General features: G+C 40.6%; 2 protein-coding genes across 2 annotated transcripts; both read left to right on the forward strand.

Moving 5' to 3' along the window:
• Positions 1–297: 297 nt before the first annotated feature.
• On the forward strand, positions 298–4355 carry LOC127629569 (uncharacterized). The gene is made up of 2 exons (XM_052106669.1): positions 298–2270; positions 3306–4355. Exons 1-2 carry the CDS (start codon positions 1769–1771, stop codon positions 3437–3439), a joined length of 636 nt encoding a protein of 211 aa, XP_051962629.1. The 5' UTR covers positions 298–1768; the 3' UTR covers positions 3440–4355.
• A 589-nt stretch (positions 4356–4944) lies between these two features.
• On the forward strand, positions 4945–23126 carry LOC127629568 (alpha-2-macroglobulin-like). Its single transcript, XM_052106668.1, has 34 exons — positions 4945–5076; positions 5330–5510; positions 5631–5787; positions 7807–7859; positions 8157–8177; positions 8343–8508; positions 8616–8700; positions 8798–8912; positions 9020–9140; positions 9384–9493; positions 9577–9747; positions 9839–10072; positions 10190–10402; positions 10590–10739; positions 11240–11365; positions 11530–11623; positions 12010–12142; positions 13427–13652; positions 13729–13855; positions 13955–14076; positions 14171–14222; positions 14351–14434; positions 14558–14734; positions 14880–14955; positions 15118–15274; positions 15643–15717; positions 15789–15951; positions 16097–16290; positions 16425–16637; positions 16912–17033; positions 17276–17357; positions 17539–17625; positions 17719–17824; positions 23021–23126. The coding sequence occupies exons 1-34, from the start codon at positions 4991–4993 to the stop codon at positions 23080–23082; spliced, it is 4341 nt and encodes a 1446-aa protein (XP_051962628.1). The 5' UTR covers positions 4945–4990; the 3' UTR covers positions 23083–23126.
• The last annotated feature ends 4200 nt before the right edge of the window (positions 23127–27326 follow it).

Here is a 27326-nt window from a genome sequence, read left to right on the forward strand (position 1 = left end):
TCTGACACAACGTGGAGAGAGCGACAGAAGGGGAACGTCTAGGTTACGTATGTAACCTCCGTTCCACGATGGAGGGAATGAGACGTTGTGTCTTCCCCGCCACATCCCTGAGCCGAGCCACTGTTGTGGCCGGACCATTTCCGGCTCCTCAGAAAATCCTGAATGAACTCCCGTATTTGCGCCGCTTAAATACCCGTATGTCCGGGGGCGGGACATGCAAATACCGGCTGCCAACTCTCATTGGCCTTTTTTCATAGATCAGAGGTGGATATCGGCGCTCAAGAGAGACCCCTAGTGTCGCTTCTCTGACACAACGTCTCGTTCCCTCCATCGGGGAACGGAGGTTACATACGTAACCTAGACGTTTGTTTGTACATATTAGTATTCCCTTTAAAGATATTCTTTTTTTTTACCATATGAATTCCTCTTGATAAAAGGAGTCAACACAGAAGAACTATTTTGACGGTGAAGAAGGTCTATTTCCAACATGTCTTTAAAAAAAGTTTGGTCACTAAGAGTAGACTTACATTCAAACATATACAGCTCAAATAATAAAAAATAACAATTGAAGAACTAGTTGATGCCAAATTATACTGGTTGCATCTATCTCCATCTTGGGCTTGATCCTTGGGTTAAAATTACATTGTATATAAGACATTGTATAAATCATAAAATAATTCCATGAACAAATGTTCAAATTGTACAGTCAGTTTCACCTCCCAGGATTAAAAAGATGTCACAAATTACGATCAGAACAGAGAACATTTTATATTGTGGAATGAATGGTAAAGAAAAGACAAGTGTGAACAATGAAGGGCAAGTAACTTCATGGTTACTTTTGTAACCTGCGTTCCCTGATGGAGGGAACGCGACGTTGTGTTGAATGTAGTGACACAACGTCTCGTTCCCTGATGGAGGGAACGAGATGTTGTGTCGAATGTAGTGACACAAGGGGTCTTTCTTGAGAGCCTTGTGTACCTCTGAACATGAGAAAAGGCCAATGAGAAATTGGCAGACAGAATTTTCATGTCCTGCCCCCAGACATACGGTTATTAAGGAAAGCAGACGTGCGTCTGTCAGTCAGATTCCGCTTCTGTCACTCACTCAACGTTGTGTCGAATGAAGTGACACAAGGCATCTTCCTTGGGAGCCTCGTGTACTTCTGAACTTGAGAAAAGGCCAATGTGAAATTGTCAGGCAGAATTTGCATGTCCCGCCCCTGGACATACGGTTATAAAGGGAAGCGGACGTGCGTCTATCAGCCCAGCTGGCGATGAAGGCGATTTGGGGATGACGACGGGCTCGGTTTCGCCAGGTAAATCCCCTCGAACCACCCTCCCCCTGGCATGCCCGCTTGCTTCTGTCCGAGCTCGGGATGAGTGCGGCTCGCCTCGCGGTCAGCTGGCATTCTCCCTTGAGCCCCCGGAATTGGATGACGACATCGCCGCTGCATCAGGGAGCGTCACAGTGGCATCTGATGCCGATGACTCATCTGGGCTGCCACCTTCGGGTTTGCTCTGAGACTGACGCACGGATGTCCGCTATAATTTCCCAAGCCACTGAGAGTGCGAGGCTAGAGTGGAAATTTCCAGCCCCCCCTCACGGCTACTCTATCTGTTCCTCGGGTCAGGGTGCCACTCATAGCCACGACAGTTCTGAAGCTACACAATCCGTAAGTGCTAAGATACTGGTTATAAAATTAAAGCATGGGTTATAATTAGAGTTTATCATTCATTCCTGTTTTACAGTGCATTTGAGAGTTGTCACCATGGATAAAAATCTTTTTAGTCTTCTGGCCTCATTTGACTTGGAAAGACTACACACCACAGCAACTCACAGGTCGGGCAACCAGCTGGACCTCATTTTTACACGTAACTGTACCACCTCTAATATTCTTGTTACACCTTTACATGTTTCTGATCACTACTTTGTTCAATTCAACATGATTCTCCCATCCATTGTAAAACCGACCCCACCTTTGGTTTCCTTTCGCCGTAACCTCCGTTCCCTCTCACCCTCTCGCCTTTCCACTGATGTCTCTTCCTCTCTTCCCACAATAAATGTATTTTCCATGCTTGATGTGAACACTGCCACAGACACACTTAGCTCTACTTTAACAACCTGTCTAGACAACATCTGTCCTCTCTCCTCTAGACCAGCACGGACTACACCACCCAGCCCCTGGCTGTCTGACGTCCTTCGTGAACATCGGACTGATCTCAGGGCAGCTGAGAGGAGATGGCGGAAATCTAAAGATCCAGCTGATCTAGGTAAATATCAGCTTCTGCTCGCAACTTTTTCAAATAACGTTAAAACTGCAAAAACTTCATATTACCAGACCAAGATCAACAGCACCACAGACACTCGTAGCTTGTTTAGAACATTTAACACACTTCTCTGCCCTCCCCTCCACCACCTGACACATCACTGATAGCAGATATATTCGCCACATTTTTTACTGATAAGGTTACAGCCATCAGCAATACATTCACAGCACCACACCCTGTCAAACACCTGGCTCCTGTATGCAACCCTTCTTTCCCTATGTTCTCTCCTTTAACTGACACTGAGGTCTCTAAACTCCTCCTCTCCAACCACACCACAACCTGTTCCCTTGACCCCATTCCATCACACCTTCTCCAGGCCATCTCTCCGTCCATCCTACCGGCACTTACACACATAATTAACACATCCCTTCTTGCAGGCACTTTTCCCACTACATTTAAGCAGGCTCGAGTAACCCCACTGCTGAAAAAACCTGCACTTAACCCCACACAGATAGAACACTACAGACCAGTCTCTCTCATCCCATTCATGGCAAAAACACTTGAAAGGGCAGTTTTCAATCAGATCTCAGCCTATCTCTCACAGAACAAGCTGCTGGATGACAATCAGTCGGGCTTCAAAAGTGGACACTCCACTGAGACTGCCCTGCTGTCTGTCATCGAAGTCGCTGAGACAGGCGAGAGCTGAATCGAGATCATCCGTTCTGATTTTGCTGGACCTTTCTGCTGCCTTTGACACAGTCAACCATCAGATCCTACTCTCCACCCTCTCTAAACTGGGTATCACCGAACTGTGCTTGACTGGTTCAACTCTTATCTCTCAGAAAGGTCCTTTGAGGTAGCATGGAGAGGGGAAGTATCCAAGCCACACCAGTTACTTACTGGGGTACCTCAGGGATCAGTGCTTGGGCAACTTCTCTTCTCCATATACACAACATCACTGGGACCCATCATCCAGTCACATGGTTTCTCTTACCACTGCTACGCTTGATGACACGCTAACTATACTTGTCTTTCCAGCCCAACGACACCACAGTGACCGTTCGAATCGCTGCCTGTCTGGCAGACATCTCGGCCTGGATGAAGGAACACCACCTTCAACTCAACCCTGCCAAGACCGAACTCCTTGTCTTTCCAGCCAACCCGGCTGTTGAACACAACATCACTGTGCAGCTGGGTCCAACTACAGTTTCGCCTTCCAAAACGGTCAGAAATCTAGGGGTAACCATTGATGATGAGCTAAATTTCACAGACCACATTTCAAAAACTGCAAGATCTTGTAGATTTACACTCTACAATATCAGGAAGATAAGACCCTTCCTCTCTGTACATGCCACACAACTGTTCGTTCAGTCCCTTGTCATAACTAGACTGGACTACTGTAACGCTCTCATTGCAGGCCTTCCTGCATGTGCTATTAGACCTCTCCAAATGATCCAGAATGCAGCAGCACGTCTGGTCTTTAATGAACCTAAGAGAGCACATGTTACACCACTCTTTGTCTCTCTCCACTGGCTGCCGGTTCATGCCCGTTTTAAATTCAAGGCCCTGATGCTGGCATATAAAACAGTCACTGGGTCTGCTCCAGCATACCTTAAAACATTTATGCAGAGCTACGTTCCCACCAGAAGCCTCGCGGTCGGCTAAGGAACGTCGCCTTGTCGTACCAAAACAAAGAGGCACCAAAACACTTTCCCAGACTTTCAGTTTCATCATACCACGGTGGTGGAATGACCTTCCCAACTCAATCCGGGAAGCTAACTCACTCTCTATCTTCAAAAAACGGCTAAAAACACATCTTTTCCAAAAGCACTTAACCGGTCAATAAAAAAAAAAAAAAATAAAAAATAAAAAATATATATATATATATATTTACATTTCTTGTTGCACTTAAATCTGTTTTGTATACTATTATGATGATAGTGAAACTTTGTAATATGGCACTTTTTTTGTACCACTGTCTCCCTAAGATGATTCGCTGATGTTCTTCCTCTTTTGTAAGTCGCTTTGGATAAAAGCGTCTGCCAAATGAATAAATGTAAATGTAAATGTAAAAATGTTGTGCCACTTCATGAGCAGGTCAGTTGTGTTTTCTTTTTAACATGTAAAACATACATATTATGTGCAAAACATTTTAGACGCTTGTAAAAAAATTTGCATAGTGAGGATGTCTTCGAATATAATGCCATAAATTGTTTTCATTTATCAATTAACATCATACAGTAGTTTCCAGTAAACATAAAAAAGCTAAATATATGTTTGGTGTGACCACCTTTGCCTTCAAAACTGCACCAATTCTCCTAGTCCTAGGTACACCGGGACACAATTTTTCTTGGTTATTGGCAGATAATGCAAACATGTTGTTGTTGTACTGTGAATGGTGTAGGAAGGAAACTTATTCACTCTTTTTGTTAAAAGAAAAAAGCTAATTATTATTATAATTTGTATTATTGTTTTATTTAGTTAAATAATGTCATTTATTTGACAACGTAATATTTAGAATTTTTGGTTAAACGAATAAAGTAATGTTTAGCTGTTTGGGCATTAACAGTGCAAGTTTGCAAAATGAACTACCTGCATAGTTGAATCATTAATCAGAAGATCAATACAAATGTTTTTGAAGGACCTCCTTTAGCATGAGAGTTCATTTTAAAGAGACCAGATTGAAAAGTCCATATTCATTGTCTGGATGATTCGTCATCATCATGGCTCTTAATTTTAGTTCTTTTCGGAAAGGGCTCCTTCTAGTCTCTTTCCTCCTCATCTCTGTTAAAGGACAAACGTCAGGCCCGTAAGTAATTCTCAGTGGTTTCTACTAAGGAACATGATTGATCACCTTAGTAGTATCTGTTTTAATTCCAAAGTTATTCTTGTCAGTCACTCTTTTACAGTACACAAGAAAAATAAATATGTGAGACAATCTAAATTAACTGATGGTTTGCACTGAAATACATTTCAGCATTTCTTGTAAATTGTCAAAATTGTTTTGTCTACCTAACTCTATCTGGGAAATTATAGAGTACTGTATTATTTACTCTACACAGCTATTTCATGGTGACATTTGCTGCAGTGATCCAGTCAGGATCTGATGCTAAACTGTGTGCAAGTCTTCTTAAGCCTAATGAGAGTCTTGTAATGAACATTTATCTGGTGAAAGGCAACCAGAGCACATTACTGTTACAGGAGAAAACTAATGAAGAGTTTCACCGCTGTTTTAACTTTCAGGTCTGGCATAATATCATTAACTAACATGTTAATCTTTATAATTGAAAAGGCATTTTATCATCATAATGCTATTTAAATTTTGTAATTGGAGGTTGTGAACAGAATATTATTTCTCACCAGGCTCCACTGACAGAAACAGATTCCGTGCAGAAAATGAAGGTAGAAATTCAGGGGGAGTCTTTTGAGATGATTGAAGAACGAAAAGTCATGTTTAGACATTACCATCCTTTGACCTTTATCCAGACTGATAAACCCATCTATACACCAGGACAAACAGGTGAGGTTTGAATGTTTTAGAGGTTAAAAGTTCAGTAAATAATTTCAGTCAATGAGTAAAGGGACTATTGTTGACTTAATAGTCCTGCCCACTCTGAACTTTCATTGGTCCAAAATTCAGCTCCTCATGTCTGTGCGGTAGACATCAAGATTGGCTGTAATTGTGCCATGTTACAGCAGGCTTTGCATACAGCATGGATATAAGCTTTCTGCACAAGCTCCTTAATTATACTGTACTGTATATTGCACTCACTGCCATCAACTATATGTGGAATAGTGAATGATTGAACGAGTGAGAGATTGCAGACACATCTAAAAAAATAGCTTGTTGCTGGAATCTGGTATTGCATTCTGTATGGTTAGAACACGGAGTCACACAACATATAGTAGAATTAGCTGATGCAGAACATGCTTCAACACAACAGAACAACTATTGCAAAAACCTGTAAGTATAGGATAGAAGTGTGGGGGCAGGAATGGATAAGAGATTGTATAGGAAAACAAGATAAGTATGCATGTACGTTGGGCAATAGACCTTATTCACTTTAGCGCCATCTTTGATTTTTGATGGGAATAAAAGCATGGCTGTGAGGGGTAGATTTACCATCTCTTCAATGACATTCACTGTATAAAGCTCCAAAATCACATACATTTTCAACAACTCTTCATGTCTGGAGTTTTATTTTGTCTAGAAATTTCTTGGAAAGTTTTCAATGTTCTGTCAATCAAAAAAAAACTATCAAAAAACACTTCAAACAACTGTACAAACCATTGAAGGGAATGCATACATCTATCCCTCACAGCTTGTTGTCATTCCTATTAAAAATCAAAATATGTAACCAGGACGCACACACATAAGATGAGACAGTCACAAACTGCTTTTATTGTAAACAATAAAAGCAGGCAAAAGTACAAACGGGCAAATCCAGTGAAGAGTTGTCGAGGGAAGCGTAGGGTCAAAAGCCGGGGAATCAAAGAGAGTAAAGGGGGCAAATCCGGGAGAGTAGTCGAGGGGAGCGAGGGTCAAAGCCGGAGTAAACAGGATGTATACAAGAAGGGACTAGAGGGAGCAAAAGACAGGGGAACAAGAGGAATAGGGGGGCTGGCAAGCTAAGAGGGAATCTAAAAGGAGTCAAAACTAGGCGAGACTAGCGAGGGGCAAAACACGGGAATCTAAATACAATAACCAACCCCCAACAAACGAAAGGATAGTGAGTTATATAGGGGCGAGTGCAGGTGTGAACAATGACAGGTGATGAGACGAGTGCAGGTGAAACTAATGTGTGGAGATAGGAAGCGCGTGAGTGCAAGTGGTCATAATGTTCAGGCTGATTGAGGCGAGTGCGCCAGAGGGAGGAGATAGTTTACGTGTAAGAGAGCTAGGGGAAGCATAGTGGGCATGAGGGCTCGAGCGAGCAATGCGAGCGTCAGAACTCGAAGGGGGCGGAACGAGTGAGTAAGCACGAGGGAGTGCGCGTGTGTGAGAAGGGAGATAGTGTGCGTGTGTGAGGAAGCTCGAAGGGGCGGAGCGAGGGAGCGCGGTTCGTGACAAAATAAATACATAAATAAGAAAACAGTGCTTCTGTGAAGAAGGTCTCTTTCCAAGATCTCTGAAAATAAGTTTAGTCACTAAGAGTAGACTCACATTCAATTATATACAGCTCAAATAATTAAAAAAAAACAATTGAAGAACAAAGTGATGCCACATTAGACTGGTTGCATCTATCTCAATATTGGGCTTGATCCTTGGGTTAAAATTACATTGTATATAAGACATTGTATAAATCATAAAATAATTCCATGAACAAATGTTCAAATTGTACAGTCAGTTTCACCTCCCAGGATTAAAAAGATAAGTAACAAGTAACGTATACAGTATTTGTAACTGAGAAGGGCCAGAATTACATGTTGCGTATTTTGTAATTATTCTGCGGCTACACAATCCATAAGAGCTAAAATACTGTTTATAAAATTAAAGTGTGGTTATAATTAGAGTTTATCACTCATTCCTGTTTTACAGTGCATTTCAGAGTTGTCACCATGGATACAAATTTTGTACCACTTGATCAGCAGGTCAGTTGTGTTGTCTTTTTAACATTTAAAATATATGTAATATGTGCAAAAGATTTTATACATTCTTGCATAGTGAGGATGTCTTAAAAAATAATGCCATAAATAGTTTTAATTTATCAATTAACATCATACAGTAGTTTCCAGTAAACATAAAAAAGCTAAATCTGTTTGGTGTGACCACCTTTGCCTTCAAAACGGCACCAATTCTCCTAGTCCTAGGTACACCGGGACACAATTTTTCTTGGTTATTGGCAGATAATGCAAACATGTTTAATCACTATTTTCTTTCATTTACAGTACAGTACAGTGGTGCTTGAGGTGAGAATGCAAAACCTCCATCTGTAAGGTCATTCAAGCACAAATTTGAAGCCATATTAACACTTTGAATGTATATTAAAATAGGTATTTTTTGTACTTGGATTACTTTAATAATTGTCAATGTTTATGTAGCTGACCGTGTCTGGCTTCTTTGGTATTAAATAGGACAGTCAACATAACAGGATTGGTCAATGGACAAATATTTCCTCAACAAGGTGGATATTGGAGCGTTCTTATGAATTAAACCCAGAAGCCCGTCAAGGCATTTACAGTCTGAAGGCTTTTATTGGTATAAGAGTTATCACACAAAATTTTAAAGTGGAAAAGTATGGTAAGTAACAACAACAAACAAATTTACAGTGTTCGCATTGGACAAATTTCATGAATAGTCTTCGTAAATTGAGTGTCATTAACTAATTGCTGCCCTCTGACTCCAAGTTTTGCCTAAGTTTGATATTACAATATCAACACCAAAGACAGTGAGTGTTGCTGATGAGGAAATGAGCATTGAAGTTTGTGGAAAGTGAGTGGTGTCTTTTATTTCCAGCATTAAGTGATCCATAAGAGAAATAAAAAGAAGTGTTTTCTTTAATCCTTCAGTTGCTTGTACCTTTTCACAGATACACATACGGTCAGCCTTTACCTGGTAAATCATGGATGAATGTGTGTCGCAATCCTTTATCTTACCATTCTGGCCATCACATCATTCCACTGTGTTTCAATGAAACCTTTGAGGTTTGTGTGCTAATGAAGTACAAGGAATGGCATGTGAAATGTATTTCCTCCATATAGCTAATTAAATCACTCTTTAACTATTGTTTGTGTTCATCCATTATCATTAGATGAAAGAGACAGGCTGTGCATCTCACACCTTCAATGTATCTGCCTTTTTTAACTCTACATTAAATGATCGACTGCACAATTTTCTACAAGTGGAAGTGAAAGTTACAGAAGAAGGAACAGGTAAGCTATCATTGGACACATAACAGGACATTTCTTCAATTAGAGGCCCTTTTGAAAAGTTGAAATCTTGAAACTTAAAAATGTGTTTCATCTGCAATATTTAAAATAATTTCTGATATGTAATGGACTAAAGATCAACCTTCGAGTGGATTTTATGGTGTAAATGTTTGATATTCTGTGTCATATCTTTTTAAATAAAAGAATGTTACACACACAAAAACAACATCTATTTGTATTTTCCAGAGACCACCATGACACAATCTGAAATTGTTTCTCTCACTTATAAAACTGGCAAAGTCATATTTACTGACCTACCCAAAACATTTGTACATGGATCAGTAATTGAAGGAAAAGTAAGTCTAAATTCAATTAACCTCAAATTAACAATATTAATACATACACAGTTATTCATTCCTTCTATATATTTTTTCATTAGGTCAAACTTACAAATTTCAAAGGAAAACCAATTCATAACAAAGCAGTATATGTTCTTGAGGCTAGAAGTTGGCCCTCAAACATTCTGCTAAATCTTACTACAGATAACAACGGACTGGCCAACTTTTCGCTTAATACATCTAGTCTTCATAACAATGATATTAATCTGATGGTATGATAATCATTGTTCAACTATTTTTTATTTATGTTCTTTTGAAGTCTTCATTTTGCATGAAATTCATTTCTAATTCATTGTTATCTAGGCAAGTGTATATCCAGTGACTCGTTATCCTGCCTACAACATGCCTTACTTCTCTACTAATCGAAAAACAGTTCAGGTTTTCCGGCCTGCCACACCACATACACCAACATTAAGTGAATTGACTATAAAGAATCTTAATCAACTATTAAAATGTGATGCTGAATTTCCAGTGACTATTAAGTATTATTTTGTTGGAGAGACTGTTGATGACTTCAACACTGACATTGTCTACATGGTGAGTAAAAACATTGATTATGTTCATTACCATAGTGAGGTCTTTCTCTGTGATTTCTTAAACTGTATTCATTTGTTGCATCTGTCAGTTTGTTAGCAGTGTTTCATCTGTCTTTAGGTCTTGTCCAGAGGCACGATAGTTCATCATGGATATGAGAAGGTCAAAGTGAAGGCTTCTAATGGAATATCACGTGGCTCAGTGACATTCAGACTGTCTGTTGATGGTCATCTGACTCCAGTAGTGCAGATTGTGGCATACTGCGTTCTTCCCAGTGAGAGTGTTGTTGCTGAGAGTATACATTTCAACATTGAACAATGTTTTCAAAACAAGGTAGGAAAAAAATCAGAATTGGAATGTACTGCTGAACAAAAATGTTTTTGTTTCAAACTCTTTTTGGAACAGTATGTCTTTAGACGTTCCCGTCGCTATTCTTGCTGCTTTGAATGTATTCAGTTTTCAATATAAAAAATAAAATGGCACATCATACAATGTGAGTGTGACCATACCGCTGTTCCAGGTGTCCCTGCAGTTTTCTCCAGCTAAAGCAGTTCCAGGTGAAGACAACTCTCTGCAGCTCTCAGCTGACCCTGGTTCACTGTGTGGCCTCAGTGCTATAGATCAGAGTGTACTGATCCTGGAGTCAGGAAAACGGCTGAACACAGAAAAGGTGGAGCTATGTTCCAGTATTGATTTGCCTCTCTGGAAAATCCATCTTAAGCAGGTAGCTGTGTTTTGGAACATGGTAGCTGGTCCAAGCTGGTCATGAGCAGCCATGATGTTACAACAATCAGCTTGACTACCATGTCTACCTAAGCTTAAGCTTGTTGCTGGTCCAAGATGGTTTACTGCTTTGGCCAGCGAATTACCAACCTGAATAAACTAATGTCCAGCTTAGACCAGGCTAGAAACCACCTACCATGTTTCGAAACACATCTACAGTACTGTACCAGCTAAAGATAGATTTAAAAAAAAAAATACTAGTGAGAACATACAATTTCTCAGCAAAGATTTCTGTGATCTATCATTGTTTAAGGCAACATGATGATTTTGGTCTTTCTCAACGTAATTTAAAGAAGGTGTTATTTTGAAAGATTACCAGACATGAAGTATTCTTTGTTGAAATGTTAGAAATCAGACTGATAATGTGTGATCGTGGTCCCATCACAGATCTTCAGAATGCTTCCAGTGCAATCAGTATCAGATTATCCTTATGGTGTTGAAGATGAGCAGCAGTGTTTGCATGTTAGAGCCCGTCGAGCTGTGCCAACAGACCACGCCTATGAAACCTTAAAGGTAACAAGCGGCTCATTTGATTGACGATTAATATGATCAGCTGTCGTACTTAATATTCAATAATCATTCACATAAATTAATACCTCAAATTAAATTGTTTATATGTACCCTGGTCATTATTCTAACATAATTCACAAGACTTGCATTTGACCTGGTTGTGACAGAAAGTAGGATTGAAGATGGCAACAAATTTGGCTGTGCGAGAACCTCAGTGTCTGACATACAGGGGCTTGACTTATCACAGATACAACGATATAGGTACATCTGTTATCATTGTAAATACTTTATGTACCTGAGAACTTTTAAATTTTAATTTATAGAAATTATTAATATTTTTATCATGAGGACTGTCTGTATTTCTTGTGATCTATTAAGTAGATCTATTTAAAATAAGTTGAATATGGAAAATAGATATAAAATAAAAGTAACATTTAATTGATAGCAAAATTGGCTAATATTTGAGAATGGATGTCAGTGGATTAGCATTTATTTCTATAATTTACTACTTAATTCAACATTTTGTCAAATGATTTGAAAAGTAAGGGTACAAATTAAAGCATGGGTATTAATTAGCTCTAGATATTAATGGGTATTAATTGCTACATGGAGTACTACAAATATTGCAGCATCTGTACTTTTTTCAGTGATGTATGATTATCTTTCCAATGTGGTTGGATCGGATGACAGTGGACAATTAGATGGAGGTGGTTCGTTATTTGATGTAACAGTTCGGACCATCTTTCCAGAAACATGGATTTGGCAACTTGCTGAAGTTGGGTTAGTTAAGCAGCTTTACAATGTAAATTACAGTGCATCCAGAAAGTATTCACAGTGCTTCACTTTTTCCACATTTTGTTATGTTACAGCCTTATTCCAAAATGGATTCAATTTATTATTTTCCTCACAATTCTACAAAGAATACCCAATAATGACAACATGAAAGAAGTTTGTTTGAAATGTTTGCAAATAGTTTTTAGATTTGTTTCTAGGGCTGGGTAGCTCAGCAAGCAAAGATGCAGACTACCACCCCTGAAGTCGCAAGTTCGAATCCAGGGTGTGCTGAGTGACTCCAGCCAGGCTTCCTAACCAACCAAGTGGCCCTGTTGCTAGGGTGGATCCAGTCACATGAATTAATTTCCTCATGGTGGCCATATGGTGGTTCTCGCTTTCAGTGGGGTGTGTGGTGAGATGTGCATGGATGCCGTGGTAATTAGAGGATTGACAGAGCTTTGGAAAATTGTCATGCAAAATTGGGGAGAAAAGGGGATTAAAAAAAGATATGTTTCTAGATTCAGCTCTGAGGAGTGGTGGTGGCATGGTAGCAAGGTACTTAACTCCAGGTTGCTCTGGGGGCATTGTCCCTGTAATGGGTGCACTGTAAGTCACTTTGGATAAAAGCGTCAGCAAAATGCATAAATGTAAATGTAAATGTAAATGTAAGCTCTAGATTTCCTTTACAGTACTTTCTAAATTTGGTTCTTGATTAGTTCTAAAGTAGTTTATATTTTTTTTCTAGATTCAGATCTAGATTTGATCTACAATTCTTTCTAAATTTGGTTCTATATTTGTACTAGAGTAGTTTCTAAATTTCTAGATTTGATCTACAGTACTTTATAAATGTAGTTCTAGATTTGTTTCTAAATGTGGTTTTAGATTGTGGCTGTATATTCTATATTCAATTCTAGAGTAGGTTCTAGTTTCTAAAATCACTTCTAGATGGGATTCTCGAAAATGTTCCAGTTGTGGATCTAGACTTGTTTGAGAGTAGTTTTAGATTTGTTCTAGAGAAGTTTATAGATGTTGTTATAGAATCTGCTCTTGATTTGTTTCAGAGTACATTCTAGATTCAGTTCTAGATAAGGTTTTAGATTCTAGGATTGGTTCTAGAGGAGATACTGGCATTATTTTAGCTAATGTTGAATACCTTTAATGTTTTATAGGATAGCCAAATGTAAAATGTACGTAATTCAAATATAATTCAATTATGAAATATCCTTGCCAGAATCTCTAATTTGCCTTTTTTAGCCAATAAAAACATAATAATTGGATTTTTCTTTACAGGGACTCTGGATCGACACAGGTTCCTGTCAAGGTTCCTGACACCATCACCACTTGGGAGACGGAGGCCTTTTGTCTGTCCTCCAAAGGTCTGGGTCTGGCTCCTCCTGCTCAGCTGACAGTTTTCCAGCCCTTCTTCCTGGAGCTCTCTCTGCCTTACTCCATCATCCGTGGGGAGATCTTTGAGCTGAAGGCCACTGTCTTCAACTATCTGTCCAAGTGTATCATGGTGAGATTTCCAAAACAGTCTTATAAAATGTCTAACATATCAAATATGAAACGAATCATCTGTCTTTCCATGACAGGTTAAAGTAACTCCAGCTCCTTCTTCAGACTACACTCTCAAAGCCTCCTCTGATGATCACTATTCATCCTGTTTATGTGCTAATGAAAGAAAAACCTTGAAATGGATTCTCACTCCTTCTTCTCTGGGTGGGTAATGTCTCGTTCCTGTACTCTAAAAAAAGCCCATGTCGCAGTTACTGTACGATCTCTACATATGTTGATACATATGCTTGACTTGTATTGTAGGAGTCTTGAATATTACGGTCAGTGCAGAGGCAGAGCAGTCACAGACTATGTGTGACAATGAGATTGTGAGCTGCTCGGAGAGAGGACGCATTGACATAGTTACACGAAGTCTGCTTGTACAGGCCAGTGCACTTCAACAGCCACTGGATATAATTTACTTCCTATTCTAAGATTTATTTTAGTATGTAATGATGGTGTTTCTCTTTCATAATTTAGGCTGAAGGAACTGAAAAGACAGAGACCCACAGCTGGTTACTGTGTCCAAAGGGTTTGTTTGGTTACATGTATTTAATATATTCCTCATTCTGGGATTTGCACAGGCAGTTTTTAAAAAAGAACGAGTGTCATAGGTGCACTGTGTTGATCAATTATTTGTTTTATCTCTCTGGTTGATAGACAACAGTCTCTCAGAGGAGGTGAGTCTAACTCTTCCCAAAGATGTAATAGAGGGATCAGTCAGATCATCTGTTTCTGTTCTTGGTAAGATTTGGAATGTGCAAGAAGAAATGCAGAATTCATTTGGTGTCACTTAAACTTTGATTTCTGAAATGTAGCAAGTTCACTTCCAGACACAGAGTATATGGTTTGACATTCCTCTTGTAGGAGACATATTGGGCCGTGCACTGCAGAACCTTCACGGATTATTAAGGATGCCATATGGCTGCGGAGAGCAGAACATTGCTGTTCTTTCTCCCAATATTTACATTCTACAGTACCTGCAGAACACTGAGCAGCTGACATCAGCCATCCGAGAGAGAGCCACCGGCTTCCTTAAGAGTGGTAAAAAACTTAAATGATGTTCTGTACTTAAAGACAACCTCTAAAAATCATACTGTTTGATCCTACTTTATTCGGTTTTGAATGTCCATCAGGGAATGATGGTCTTATCAAACAAATAAGTGCTAATTAATATCAAACTAAACAGGATACCAGCGACAACTGAACTACAAACATTACAATGGTGCATACAGCACATTCGGCCATGGTGAGGGGAATACATGGTAAATATATACTTTGCACTCTCAGTTTTGACTTAGATCAGAATTTATAACAAGGTAATTTAGAAAAATAATCCAAGGTGGATGGTGCAAAGAATTGGATTCAAGAGAAGTGGTTTGTGAAATTAATTGACATTTTCTGGATCAAAACTTTCACACCAACAGGTTGACTGCCTTTGTCCTGAGGTCTTTTGGCAAAGCACAGAAATACATATTTATTGATCCACATAATATTCAGAGTGCAAAGGAATGGTTAATAAGAAGGCAGGGTCAAGATGGCTGTTTTATGCAACAAGGAAGACTGTTCAACAACAGAATGAAGGTAGGTAATTGGTAATGTGAGCCCACAAGAAATCTGCACCCACAGAAATTGTCACAGATTTCTGCAGAATTAAAACACACAGCATTCAGAAAGTTTGTGTATTACATATTCTGAGTAATTTAACTGTTAAATGTTTTCAGCTCCCAGTAATTATGAAGTAGTTTCAGATCAGTTTCTCACATTTTATCAAGTTTCAATCTATTCTGCAAACTTCTGCAGATTTTCCAGAAAACACAAAACAATTCTGCAGGTTCTATCGAGGCTTCATTATCTCTAAACATTAAAAGTCTGAGATTACCTCTTTATCTAAGTCACATTATTTGTGCAAAGTAGTTGCTTTATTTGCCTTTTCTTCTCTTCCTTTACAGGGTGGAGTAAATGATAATGTGACCATGACCACCTACATTACAGCATCATTGCTTGAACTGGAAACTCCAGTAACAGTAAGTTCACCTACAACTAATTTTGTATCAGCTATTGGATACAAATGGTGTTTATTCTGTTTTTGTTGCAGGATCCTGTAGTCTCCAAAGGTTTGTCATGTTTGAGGTCCATCATTGGGAATCTCAAAAACACTTACACCACTGCTCTGCTTGCCTACACTTTCAGTCTGGCTGGAGAGACGGACACTCGACAGACACTTTTAAAAGAGCTGGACAATGTTGCTATTTCAGATGGTAAGCAAAACGATGTGGTCATCACAGGTGTCAGATATAACCTTGGGGTGTTACTAACATGGCTATACTAGTGATTTTGCATCTGTTAAGTATTATTGTATGTATGTCAGTTTACTTACGTCTCTTTTGTCCATGTGTACTAAAGGAGGTCATCTTCACTGGTCTCAGGTTGTATCTGATGATGCGTCTGATTCTCTGGCTGTGGAAATCAGCTCATATGTGCTGCTAGCTGTTCTCACTGCAGAGTCGGTCACTACAGCTGATCTGGGTTATGCAAACAGGATTGTCAGCTGGCTTGTGAAGCAGCAGAATGCCTATGGAGGATTCTCCTCCACCCAGGTTACTCAAAACTACTTTAATTTAACATAATATTGCTTAATGTGCTGGTGAGAATGGGTCAAACTAACATTAGTGAACATAACTGTTTATTTATCCACTTTCATGTTGTAATGATGATGCTGTGATGTTATTAGGACACAGTTGTGGCTCTTCAGGCTCTGTCTTTGTTCGCCACTAAAGTCTTCAGCTCAGATGGCTCCAGCACAGTTACTGTACTTTCAGCAGGAGACAATCACCACTTTGATGTGAATCAGGACAACAAGTTACTGTACCAGGAGAGGACACTGCAGAACGTTCCAGGCAAATACAGTATTGAAGTGAAGGGCTCCACCTGTGTGTCTGTGCAGGTCTGTATGTCTAGATTCTTCCTACCACATATGTTTTTCCTGATATAATCATGTCTTATTGTTTGTTGGGAAAACACTTAGGAATTCCAAAAAGTAGTCTATGTGGGCATTAAATTCATTCAAGATAAAATTTGATCTTGTCACTTTTATAGTTAAGCATCAGTTCTACTTAGCACTGTAGACACTTGGCATTTTGTTGCGCATGGTACACCTGCTATGGGATGGTTTGTGAATTTTTCTCTTTTTGTGTTGACTGTTTATTCCACTCTCACAGATGGCTCTGTTCTACAACATTCCCACTCCTGGCGAGAATAAAACATTGAGTATTGAAGCTACGACTGAGGGAGATTGTGAACAATCATCTAGCCAAAATTTCATGTTGAAATTCACTGTCAAGTATGAACAGATTTGAATTTATGACAAAGTACTTTTCTTCCAATTATGGCTTAATATTGACCTACAAATACCTTTTTGTAGGTAACTTGACATCATTAAGACAAATTAAAATATAAACTTATATGACATGTTAGTGGTTACACCTACAGTAAATGAACAAAATAACTGTAAATTAAATTAAATTGTATTTTTGGTTTTTGATATATCTAAGATACCAACTCTTTCATCTTGATCTTTTACAGATATGATGGTTCACTGGCAAAAACTAACATGGTCATTGTGGACATTAAACTGTTATCTGGATTCACGGCAGATACATCTTTGGTGTGTATGCGCTGTGAAAAAACTTTTGAAATTTCTTGTGGTTTGATGTCTCTAGACACAGTATCTACATTATTTATAATATTAAAGAAACTTTTTATCATATCTTTTCTGTCTTTGTAATATCGTAAGAGACGTAACAAAGGCATAACAAAGCAAAAAACCAAATGCTTTTTCCCCACAGCTTGGAAGTCCTCCTATAGGTATATTTGTACCACTTGTGGAGCGAGTTGATACTAAAGATGATCATGTCATTGTGTATTTGAAGGAGGTGAGAGAACTGCACATTCATATGATGAGCATGTAAATCATTTTGGTAGATTCGTAAAGATTTCATCCACAATGTCCGTTTATCTTCCTGCAGCTCGAAAAAAATATTCCAATGAACTACCAGATACAATTGAAACAGGTTGTTCCAGTGCAGAATCTCAAGCCAGCTGTAATCAAAGTCTATGATTACTACCAAACAAGTAAGATTTAATATCCACATTTTATCGTCATGGTTACTGTCATAACCTCCATTCCCTTATGTAGTGACACTAAGGGTCGCTCTTGAGAGCCACCAACACCTCCCACTCTTTGAGAAAAGGATATGAGAATTCATCTCCCCCAGGACATACGGGTATAAAAGGAGTTGGAATGCCACTCCGTTTAGGTTTTGTGCTGAGGAGCTGAGACAACGTCCGGCCATTTCAGAGGCTACTACAGTGTTGTGGCAAGAGGGACACAATGTCTCGTTCCCTCCATCAGGGAACAGAGGTTGCGACAGTAACCATGACATTCCCTTTCTGTCACTCACTCAATGTTGTGTCGATGTAGTGATACTGGGGGAGCCCTACAGATAAACGCCACAACAGCTGAACCGTGTTAAGTGAACAGCTGATGCAGCTGCAAGCAAGCTGCTGCATGCATAATAACAGGAGCATCAGTCTGCAAGTAGCCTCCCCCAATGCCTCAAAAGATGTAATGTAGTTCGCCACACCCCTGAGGGGGGAAAGCAACGTAACTAGCATGGGAGCAGGCCACGCCAGCCGCAGACTTTTCTCTCTATGTTTTCTCTACACAGAGTATTAGATTTGGCTGGGACCATCTAACGCTATCATAATCATCAGGGAAGGCGTTCTTCTCCTTTCCTATTCTTTCAGGGGGAAAAGTCCCCACAGAGACCACATCCTGCCCAAAAGGGGAGGTCAACGTGTGGCAATATCACACATGGGCTCAGCAGCCGCACATGGAAGAGGCGCGGGGGTAGCTCCCGGCACAAAAATGTGGGGAACTCTACGCACACATCGACCGGGGGCAGAGAGAGCTCTGCCCAAGTGAGATGCTGGTCCGCCAGCAGGGAGACTGTACCGCAGAATATACATCACAGGGGTTACCGGAGTAATCGGCACCTGTGGAGCACCTATCCCAGTACAGGGCATATTAGACCCCGTAGTGGGGCTGGCTGCGATCTCCTCTGCCGAGTTCGCAAACCATAGGGCTAGGGAGGAAGAACATCCAGGGTCCACAACTTTGTGAACTCGACTGGGGGTAAAAGTGCACATTTTCACCTCAGGGGAGGGGAAAAGGCACTTTACGCAAGTGATAAACCCAGCCAGCTGTTCCGTGTTACCAAACTCTACCTGTTCGTACCTGAAAGAACACCGGATGAAACCGGGTCAACCAAGAGATTTTAAAATCTCGTGAAGGTATTGGGTGTTGCCCACTGCACTGCAGATGTCTGCTAGAGAGGTGTCATTGGCCAGTGCCCACGAGGACGCCACTCAGTGTGCTCGAACCCGCCTGGTAGGCCAATGCAATGGCATCCACGATCCAGTGGGCATGTCTCTGTTTAGAGACAGCATTCCCTTTCCGCTGTCCACCAAAGCAGTTAAAGAGCTGCTCAGAGCGTCTAAAGCTCAGCGTGGTAAAGGGAGCTCTGGCTTGAGTGATCATGTATATGACTGCTGGTGGTAGGCCACTTAGATCTTCCAAGTCCCGTCCAAGGGCCAGACATGGAGGTTCCAGATGTCTGGGCGTGGGTGCCAGATTGTGCCCCATCCCTGAGAAAGAAGGTCCTTCCTCAGAGGAATCTGTCGTGAGGAGAGTGAGGTCAAGTCTGGGAGGGCCAGTATGGGGCCACAAGTGTGACTTGTTCCTCATCCTCCCTGACTTTGCTCAGGGTCTGTGCAAAAAGGCTCACTGGGGGGAATGCGTATTTGCGCAGCCCCCGAAGCCAGCTGTGTGCCAGTGCATCTGTCCCGAGGGGGGCTCCAGTCAGGGAATAACAGAGCGGGCAGTGGGAGGATTCCCGGGAAGGTCTACCTGAGCTTTGCCGAATCGACTCCAAATCAGCTGGACATGCTTGCCCTGGATCAATGGCAATAACCTCCGCAGGGCGAGCAGTACAGCCACCAACTCTAGGCAATTGATGTGCCAACCCAGTCGCGGTCCTGACCAGGAGGCGGCTGCATGCCAATTGCCCACGGCACCCCAGCCCAGTTTGGAGGCATCTGTGGTGACCACAACAAGGTCTGGACACTTGCTGTAGGGGAACTCCTGCCCGTAGAAATGCAATAGCTATGCAGTGTGTGCCACATGCCATGCCCATCTCAGGACTCGAAACCAGTGCTGATGCAGTCTCATGTGCATCAAACCTAGTGCTGTGACTGCCGCTGAGGAAGCCACATGCCCCGGGAGCCTCTGAAAGTGTTTCAGTGGAACCTCTGTCCTCTGCCTGAATGACTTCAGGCAGCTCATCACCGACTGCGCATTCTCGCTTGTGAGATACGCTATCATTGAGACCGAGTCTAACTCCATACCGAGAAAAGAGATGCTCTAAACTGGGGAGAGCTTGCGCTTTTCCCAGTTGATCTGAAGCCCTAGACGGCTGAGGTGCCTGAGCACCAAATCCCTGTGTGCTCACCACAACTCTCAAGAGTGTGCTATAGTCAGCCAGTCATCGAGGTAGTTGAGGATGCCCATTTCCCTTAACGGGGCAAGAGCTGCCTCTGTGACTTTCGTGGAGATGCGAGGAGACTGGGACAGGCCGAAGGGGAGGAAATTGTACTGATATTCCTAGCCATCTAAAGCAAACCTTAGGAAGGGTCTGAGTCGAGGTAGAACTGAGACGTGAAAGTACGCGTCCTTCTGGTCTACCGTCGCAAACCAATCTTGATGCTGGACGCAAAATGTTTTTCTGAATCAGCATCTTGAAAGGGAGTCTGTGTAATGCCCCATTCAGAACTCACAGGTCCAAGATTGGCCGCAACCCAGCGCCTTTCGTTGGTACAATGAAGTAAGGGCTGTAGAACCCTTTCCCCATCTCGGCTGGAGGGACAGGCTCTATCGCTCTATCTAAAACATGGATAAATAAACAAATTTATAAATGGACAAATAAATAGATGCATTTAAATGTGTTTATTTAATTCACCTTTTAAAATGTAATTATATTTAACAGTTAAAATTGTGCATTAATAAATCGTGTATTTAATTAATGTTTGAAATGCAATTAAATGTAACAATAAAATGGCACATTAATATGTCATTTTTAAATGCACCTTTAATTTGCATTTTAAAAAAGAATTTGTCAATTGATTAATTGATAATGGCTTTTCTTTTTTGTTTTAAATTGTCTGTTCTTTTTCCATCTGACAATCGATTTTAACATGTCATTGTACGGCAACCAATGAACTTTCGACTCAGTTTTAAGACACACCCCATCTCCCACGTCCTACTTGGAGATGTAAGACAGTCTGTCATTTGGTATTGATAGAGGTTTACGTGCACTATGAAGTCAGCGCAAAAGAATTGGATGGAAGGCCTATCAGAAGTTAATGATCACTTGTCGCTTCTGCAGTTACTGTAAATGCAGAGCTCAGCCCTCCCTGAACATACACAGTGGAGGAAGGGAGCCTGTAACAGCAATGCCGTCAACATAACCGGTCCGGGTAACTGACTGAAAGCACACGCCGCCATGCTCACGCTCCACTAGCATGAGGTACCCAGCAGCTGGAGAAATATGCCGGACCTCTGGGCTGCAGAGTCCACTAGATCCTACCTGAAAAAAATGCTTCTCTGTGCTGCCTGACTTTCCAGTTCCCCTTCTGTCACTCACTCGACATTGTGTCGATTACCTCTGAACTTGAGGAAAGGCCAATGTGAAATTGGCAGGCAGAATTTGATTGTCCCGCCCGGACATATGGGTATAAAAGAAGCGGATGTGTGTCTGTTAGTCAGATTTTTTCTTTGGAGCCGACCGGTTGTGCGATCAGCGAGCTGTGTTCACGACTGCTTCACCCACCTCTGCAAGACAGCTTCTGTTGGATCTGACGGCGCATTCCAGCAGCTTTCTCCACTCTGCATGCTGTGTAGCCTCTGCCCCTGGGCCCTTCGACAGCACATCTCTCAGAAAAGAGAGTGATTTCTCTGAAAGATTATATTTTCTTTAAAAGAGTTTATTCTGATAAAAGAGCAAAATACACAAGCGAGCGTTGAACATCCTTTTCAGGACGCGTCTTTTTAAAGGTGCCCTACCGCTGCTGTGTATTTCCTGGATCTGGTAGATATCTCTCCAGATCCGATAGTCACAGATGCTGCCTTGTGTGTCTGGGTCAAGATCAAACTGAGGCGGTGTTTGTGGATGGTTCATGCTCTTATTGCGAGAACATGACCATGACAACATTGTGGTCGCGGCTTTAGTTCTTAAAGACGAACGCCACTCCAGCCGCCCCCCGCGTCGCTCCTTCTTCCCACGGGATTGAGGACGATCCGGCTGGCGATGGAGGCGATTTGGGGATGGCAGCAAGCTCGGTTTCGCCGGGCACAGCCCCACGAACCACCCGCCCTGTCTGAGCCTGACGCGCAGGTGACCGACATGCTTTCCCGGACCGCTGTGAGCGTTGGGCTGGACTGGAACCTTCCATCTTCCCCCCAATCCTCGCGGCTTGACGATTGGTACGGCAAGTCCCTTGGTAAGCATGACCTGATTATCAGGTTCCTTAGAGGCCCCGGAGATTGAACCCTTCACGGCCAAGCCTGTTCCCCTCCTGGGATCTCTCAGTGGTCCTCTCAGGCCTTTAGAGACCCCCCTTCGAGCCGCTTGATTCGGTCGAGCTCAAAGTCCTCTCCTGGAAGACGGCCCTCCTGAGCGCGCTCGCTTCCTTCAAGAGGTTTGGGGACCTGCAAGCGTTCTCTGCCAGTGACACTTGTCTGGACTTCAGTCAGGCAGATGCTCACGTCATCTTAAGACCATGACCGGGCTACGTGCCCAAGATTCCTATGACCCATGGGAGCATGGGAGCATAAAAATATTTATTAAAAAAAAAGCTATCCATGTCTTTGTGGAAAACTTTTTAATTAGCAAAAAATACTTGTTACAAAAATCATGAGTTTGATGGATGATGATCAAACCTATAACACGATGTTCCTACTGAAATGCAAAAAAAAGCTGTCTGCTGTCTTGCATACATTTTCATGTCACTGGAGCATAGCACTTTTTTGTTGCGTTGTGTTAAAACATCAACAGTTTTATTAAGAGGTTTATTGTAAAAAGAAAAGTGAGTTTTATGATGATTATGCAAATTTAAGTTACACATCAGATTTTCTTATTAAACAAGGCTTTCCTATACAGCAAACAACTGTATCAAATGCCATTAAACTCAAACATTTTCCTTTTTCTTCAGGTGATCAGTCAGAGATCGAGTACTCCATCCACATGTCATGCTTCCATTCTGCAGCTTTATAGTACACCTTGAATAAAGATGTTTGAGCACTCAAATGTTTCATTTTATATTGTTTGTTCTTTATCCTGTGCAAAACTTAATTACTTCACGAAACACACTTTTAAAATGTTCTATGTCTTACACAACACATAAGCCTTTGTAAATTTAAACACATAAGTAAAACACATAACTCACAAAATTTTATTAACTCACTGACATTTTTTTTAAGGAATAGTTCACCAAAAGTTACATAATTTACTCACCCTCGCCCCTAGAGGGTCAATCAATGAATGTAATGAAAATAATAAATTTGATATGGTGTATTATTGTAAAATATGGACCATGCCAACCAGACAAACTATTACTTTGTTGATGTGGACTCTTGGTTGATAATCATACAGGCTAGAGGAGCTAATTCACCTCTAAATGTCTGTTCCATGGCATGGTTTGCAGTTAATATGTTTTCTGCAGAAACATCTACACTGTAAATCTCAACTCATCCATGACACACAATTTTAGTGTAGAATGTTATGTTCACTTGACACAAAAACACATATCATGTTAGTTTGAAATATTTTTTTAATGTTAAGTCCACAAGTTTTCATTTTTGAGTTAAGATTTATAAAGCACATATAGCCTAATGTGCTCAAGTTAAATTAACAACAAATACATTGTGCACTTAGCATATAATTTAACAGTCTTTTGAACACAAAAAAATTATTGTTTTTATCTAGTAATTTTGTAACTCAATAAAATATTGTTATATTGTGGTGTTATGCAAGTTTTATATGCAAGCCGTTTCCACCAAAAATGTAAGTAGAGTGAGCAAGTTGGGATTTACAGTGTGTTTCATTCTGGCTTTTGCTCATATGTACTGAACCTGCCCTCATTAATGACCTAATGACCTATTGTGAAGCATCCTTGAGCTCTGGAAAGGCACTATACAAATGAAACATATTATTATTATTATTATCAGGCACAAAACATTTTTTAAAGTGGTCACTCCGAAGTCATTAGGAGTGTCAAAGAATTTTCAAATTTAAAAAACAAAACATTCTAGTTTTTTTAGAGATATGTATATCTCAATATGATGGCTAAAAATTAAGAATATAAATGTAGCTTCTCACATGTAACTTTATGTTTGGTAAATATAAATTTGATTTATATCAATTTGATGTAGTTCAGCAGTATCTTAATTGTGAGATATGTGAAATGACAAGAGATTACATTGCAACAAAGTAACAATTGTCCTGAATGTCTTGAACACTTTGACAACATTTACGGGGGAAGAAAATCTCATCAATTTACAGTAATTCGCCCAAATTGAGTGGGTGTAGGTGGTTCTTGACCTTTCATTGCAGTGGTATTGTTTGTTTACACATGATAGAGAGGTCAGTAGCCTTAAGTTTATTTCTGTGTAAATGAGCATAGTTTGTACAGATGAGATGATCTGAACATTTTAGTATGTCCTTTAAAGATCTTCTTTTTATTGACCATGTGAATGCCTCTTGATAACTGGAGTCAACACAGAAGACCTATTTTGACAGCAAAATTGCTTATTTGCAATTTGGGTGGGGGGGGGGGGGGTGTAAATGTCATATATTTTAAGTAATATTTAAGTTACATTAAGTAATATTTAGAATTTTTGTTTAAATGGACAGAAAGTTTTTTTGCAGTTTGGGCTACTAAATGATGTGTACAATTATATTGAAGGACATTAGCATGAGATTCCATTGTGCCACATCACACCGCATTCAGCGGTTTCTGAAATCATCCGCTATCCACTATATAGTGCACTATTTCAGGTGCCGGCTATTTTTTAGTGGTATCCGAATTCTGAGTGAACTTGTGTTGTCTTAAGTTTGATTTTGGGGCAATTTTATCAAATTGTTTTAAATAATTTTTTAATATGTTGCAAATTTATGTAGCTAATGAAAATCCCTGAAATTAACATTTATTTTGAGACCAAATACTTATTTAACATTTTCAATTTTGTTTAAGGTGATCTGATCAAATGTTTTTCAAAAACTGTCGTGAAAGGATAGTATTTTGTGTCCCTGTTGCAGGGGATAAAGTCCCCTATAAACACATAGCGGGGGGAATGAGTTTTTTCTGAAAATTTTTCAAAATGGGCTCAAATTGACTGGTCAAATCACAATGGAGATTGATTAATAATAGAATATTTGAGATATTATAAAATGCCAAATGTTTTTGAAATTAACAGGATTACTGTATCAACACTAATGACAGTGAGTGTGGATGATGAGGAAATGACAACTGAGGTTTGTGGAAAGTGAGTAGTGCATTTTATTTCCAGCTTTAAAGTATTAGTTCACCCAGAAATTATAATGCTCTCATGATTTACTCACTTTTAAGCCAAGATTTTTATAAGCACATTTCAGCTCTGTTTATCCATACAATGAAAGCAAATGGGTGCTGTGACACTGCTGGGTGATATCTTTGTATGCAACAGAGGAACGAACGTCACAAGAGAGGCCAGTTCAAACATCAATACAGTGTTGGACGGAAGCAAAGATTTAAAGTTAAAAACGTTTTAATTATTGAATTGTTTCTTTCACAAAACTAGCGGTTTGCTTCAGAAGACATTCATTGACCACTGGAGTCATGTGGATTACTTTTATGCTGCCTAAACATGCTTTTTGTACCGTCAAATAGCCAGCAGCCTCACAGCACCCATTTGCTTTCATTGTATGGAAAAACAGGGCTGAAATGTTTAAATCACAATAATATTATTAATAATTAATAATTAATAATAATTCCTTACATTTATATAGTGCTTTTCTTGGCACACAAAGCACTTTACATAATATAGGAGGAATCTCCTCAACCCCCACCAGTGTGCAGCATCCACCTGGATGATGAGAGAATGATCCTTTTTTTGGGTGAACATCCTTAAAGTGATCCACAAAAGAAATAAAAAAGAAGTGTTCCCTTTCTGTCACTCACTCAACGTTGTGTCGATGTAGTGACATTAGTGGTGACTCTTGAGAGTCCCGAAACACCTCAATCTTTGAGAAAAGGCTAATGAGAATTGGCGAGTGGAATTTGCTTGCCACTCCCTGGACATATAGGTATAAAAGATTCAAGTGTGTAGTCCATCAATAGACCAAGGTGATGCAGGGAGAGATCAGTGAGGTGCATCGCAGTTCAACCTGGCCGGTAATTTTGGTGAGGTTCGGTGTGGTCCATCTTAAGTCCAAGGTTCAGACAATGGCATAAGAATTATCCCATGTCTTATGATTGGAGTTGGCATCAGTTCATCCTCTGAAGTCCATCATAATAAACGGAAGTGATGTTTGGATGGCACCAGCTGCATTTAGTCATCATCATACAGCAACATGTAGCAGTGGAGTACAACATGAAGCAGGAATGGTGCTGGATCCAGCCGGTTCTGGTGACCTCAGGATAGGAGTCCTGAGGTTGAGACAGGATACAAATAGAATAATAATAGCATAGATGCCATTCAATTTATTGCAGAGTTATAGACCATGATCAATCATGATCAGTGTTTCTGGTTTCTGGTTCCGGCAGACCTAACTAAAGCAGCCTAATTGTGGGTTGAAAGATACATTAGGTGTATGTCTGGCTAAATAGATGAGTCTTTAGTCTAGACTTAAACTGAGGGAGTGTGTCTGCATCTCAAACAGTGTTAGGGAGACTTTTCCATAGTTTAGAAGCCAAATATGAAAAGGATCTACCTCCTTTTGTGGATTTTGATATTCTAGGACCAATTGCGATCGCAATGAACGTGATGGAATATAGCGTGGTAGAAGGTCACTTAAGTACTGCAGATTCCATTCAAAGCTTTGTATGTAGTTAACAGAATTTAAAAATGAATATGAAATTTAACAGGTAGCCAATGTAACGATGATAAAAAGGGCACCATTTGCTGCCCGAAACTGACATCCAGGTTCATCCGCTCTCACTACTCTTGACGGCGGGGTGGCCCACGGGTATGCAAAGGTCCCTCCGGTGGATGAGGCGGGCACGTTGCACCTATGCCCGCAAAACTCTGCCACCTGGCGGGATCGTACGGCACTCAGCTCCAGACCACGTAGGACTAAGTTGTCTCTGGCGACCAAAGCCTACAGTGCTGCTGGACAGGCTGCCTTCGCCCTGCATGCCATGGCCCTCCTGCAAGTACACTAGACCAAGGCACTGAAAGAGCTACACGTGGGTAGTCCTGATCCCGATGTGCTGCAGGAGCTGCGCTCGGCGACCAACCTCACCCTCCAGGCGACAAAGG

Source organism: Xyrauchen texanus, chromosome 36, assembly GCF_025860055.1.
Source record: "Xyrauchen texanus isolate HMW12.3.18 chromosome 36, RBS_HiC_50CHRs, whole genome shotgun sequence".
In the NCBI taxonomy this organism is placed as follows: domain Eukaryota; kingdom Metazoa; phylum Chordata; class Actinopteri; order Cypriniformes; family Catostomidae; genus Xyrauchen; species Xyrauchen texanus.

Bases quoted from the DNA above. Each gene is read 5' to 3' on its own strand.
- LOC127629569 (XM_052106669.1), top strand. From the start codon at position 1,769: ATGGATAAAAATCTTTTTAGTCTTCTGGCCTCATTTGACTTGGAAAGA. The intron at 2,271-3,305 runs GTAAATATCAGC...TTGTCTTTCCAG, and splicing joins TAAAGATCCAGCTGATCTAG to CCCAACGACACCACAGTGAC.
- LOC127629568 (XM_052106668.1), top strand. From the start codon at position 4,991: ATGGCTCTTAATTTTAGTTCTTTTCGGAAAGGGCTCCTTCTAGTCTCT. The intron at 10,073-10,189 runs GTGAGTAAAAAC...ATCTGTCTTTAG, and splicing joins ACACTGACATTGTCTACATG to GTCTTGTCCAGAGGCACGAT. The intron at 10,403-10,589 runs GTAGGAAAAAAA...CCGCTGTTCCAG, and splicing joins AACAATGTTTTCAAAACAAG to GTGTCCCTGCAGTTTTCTCC.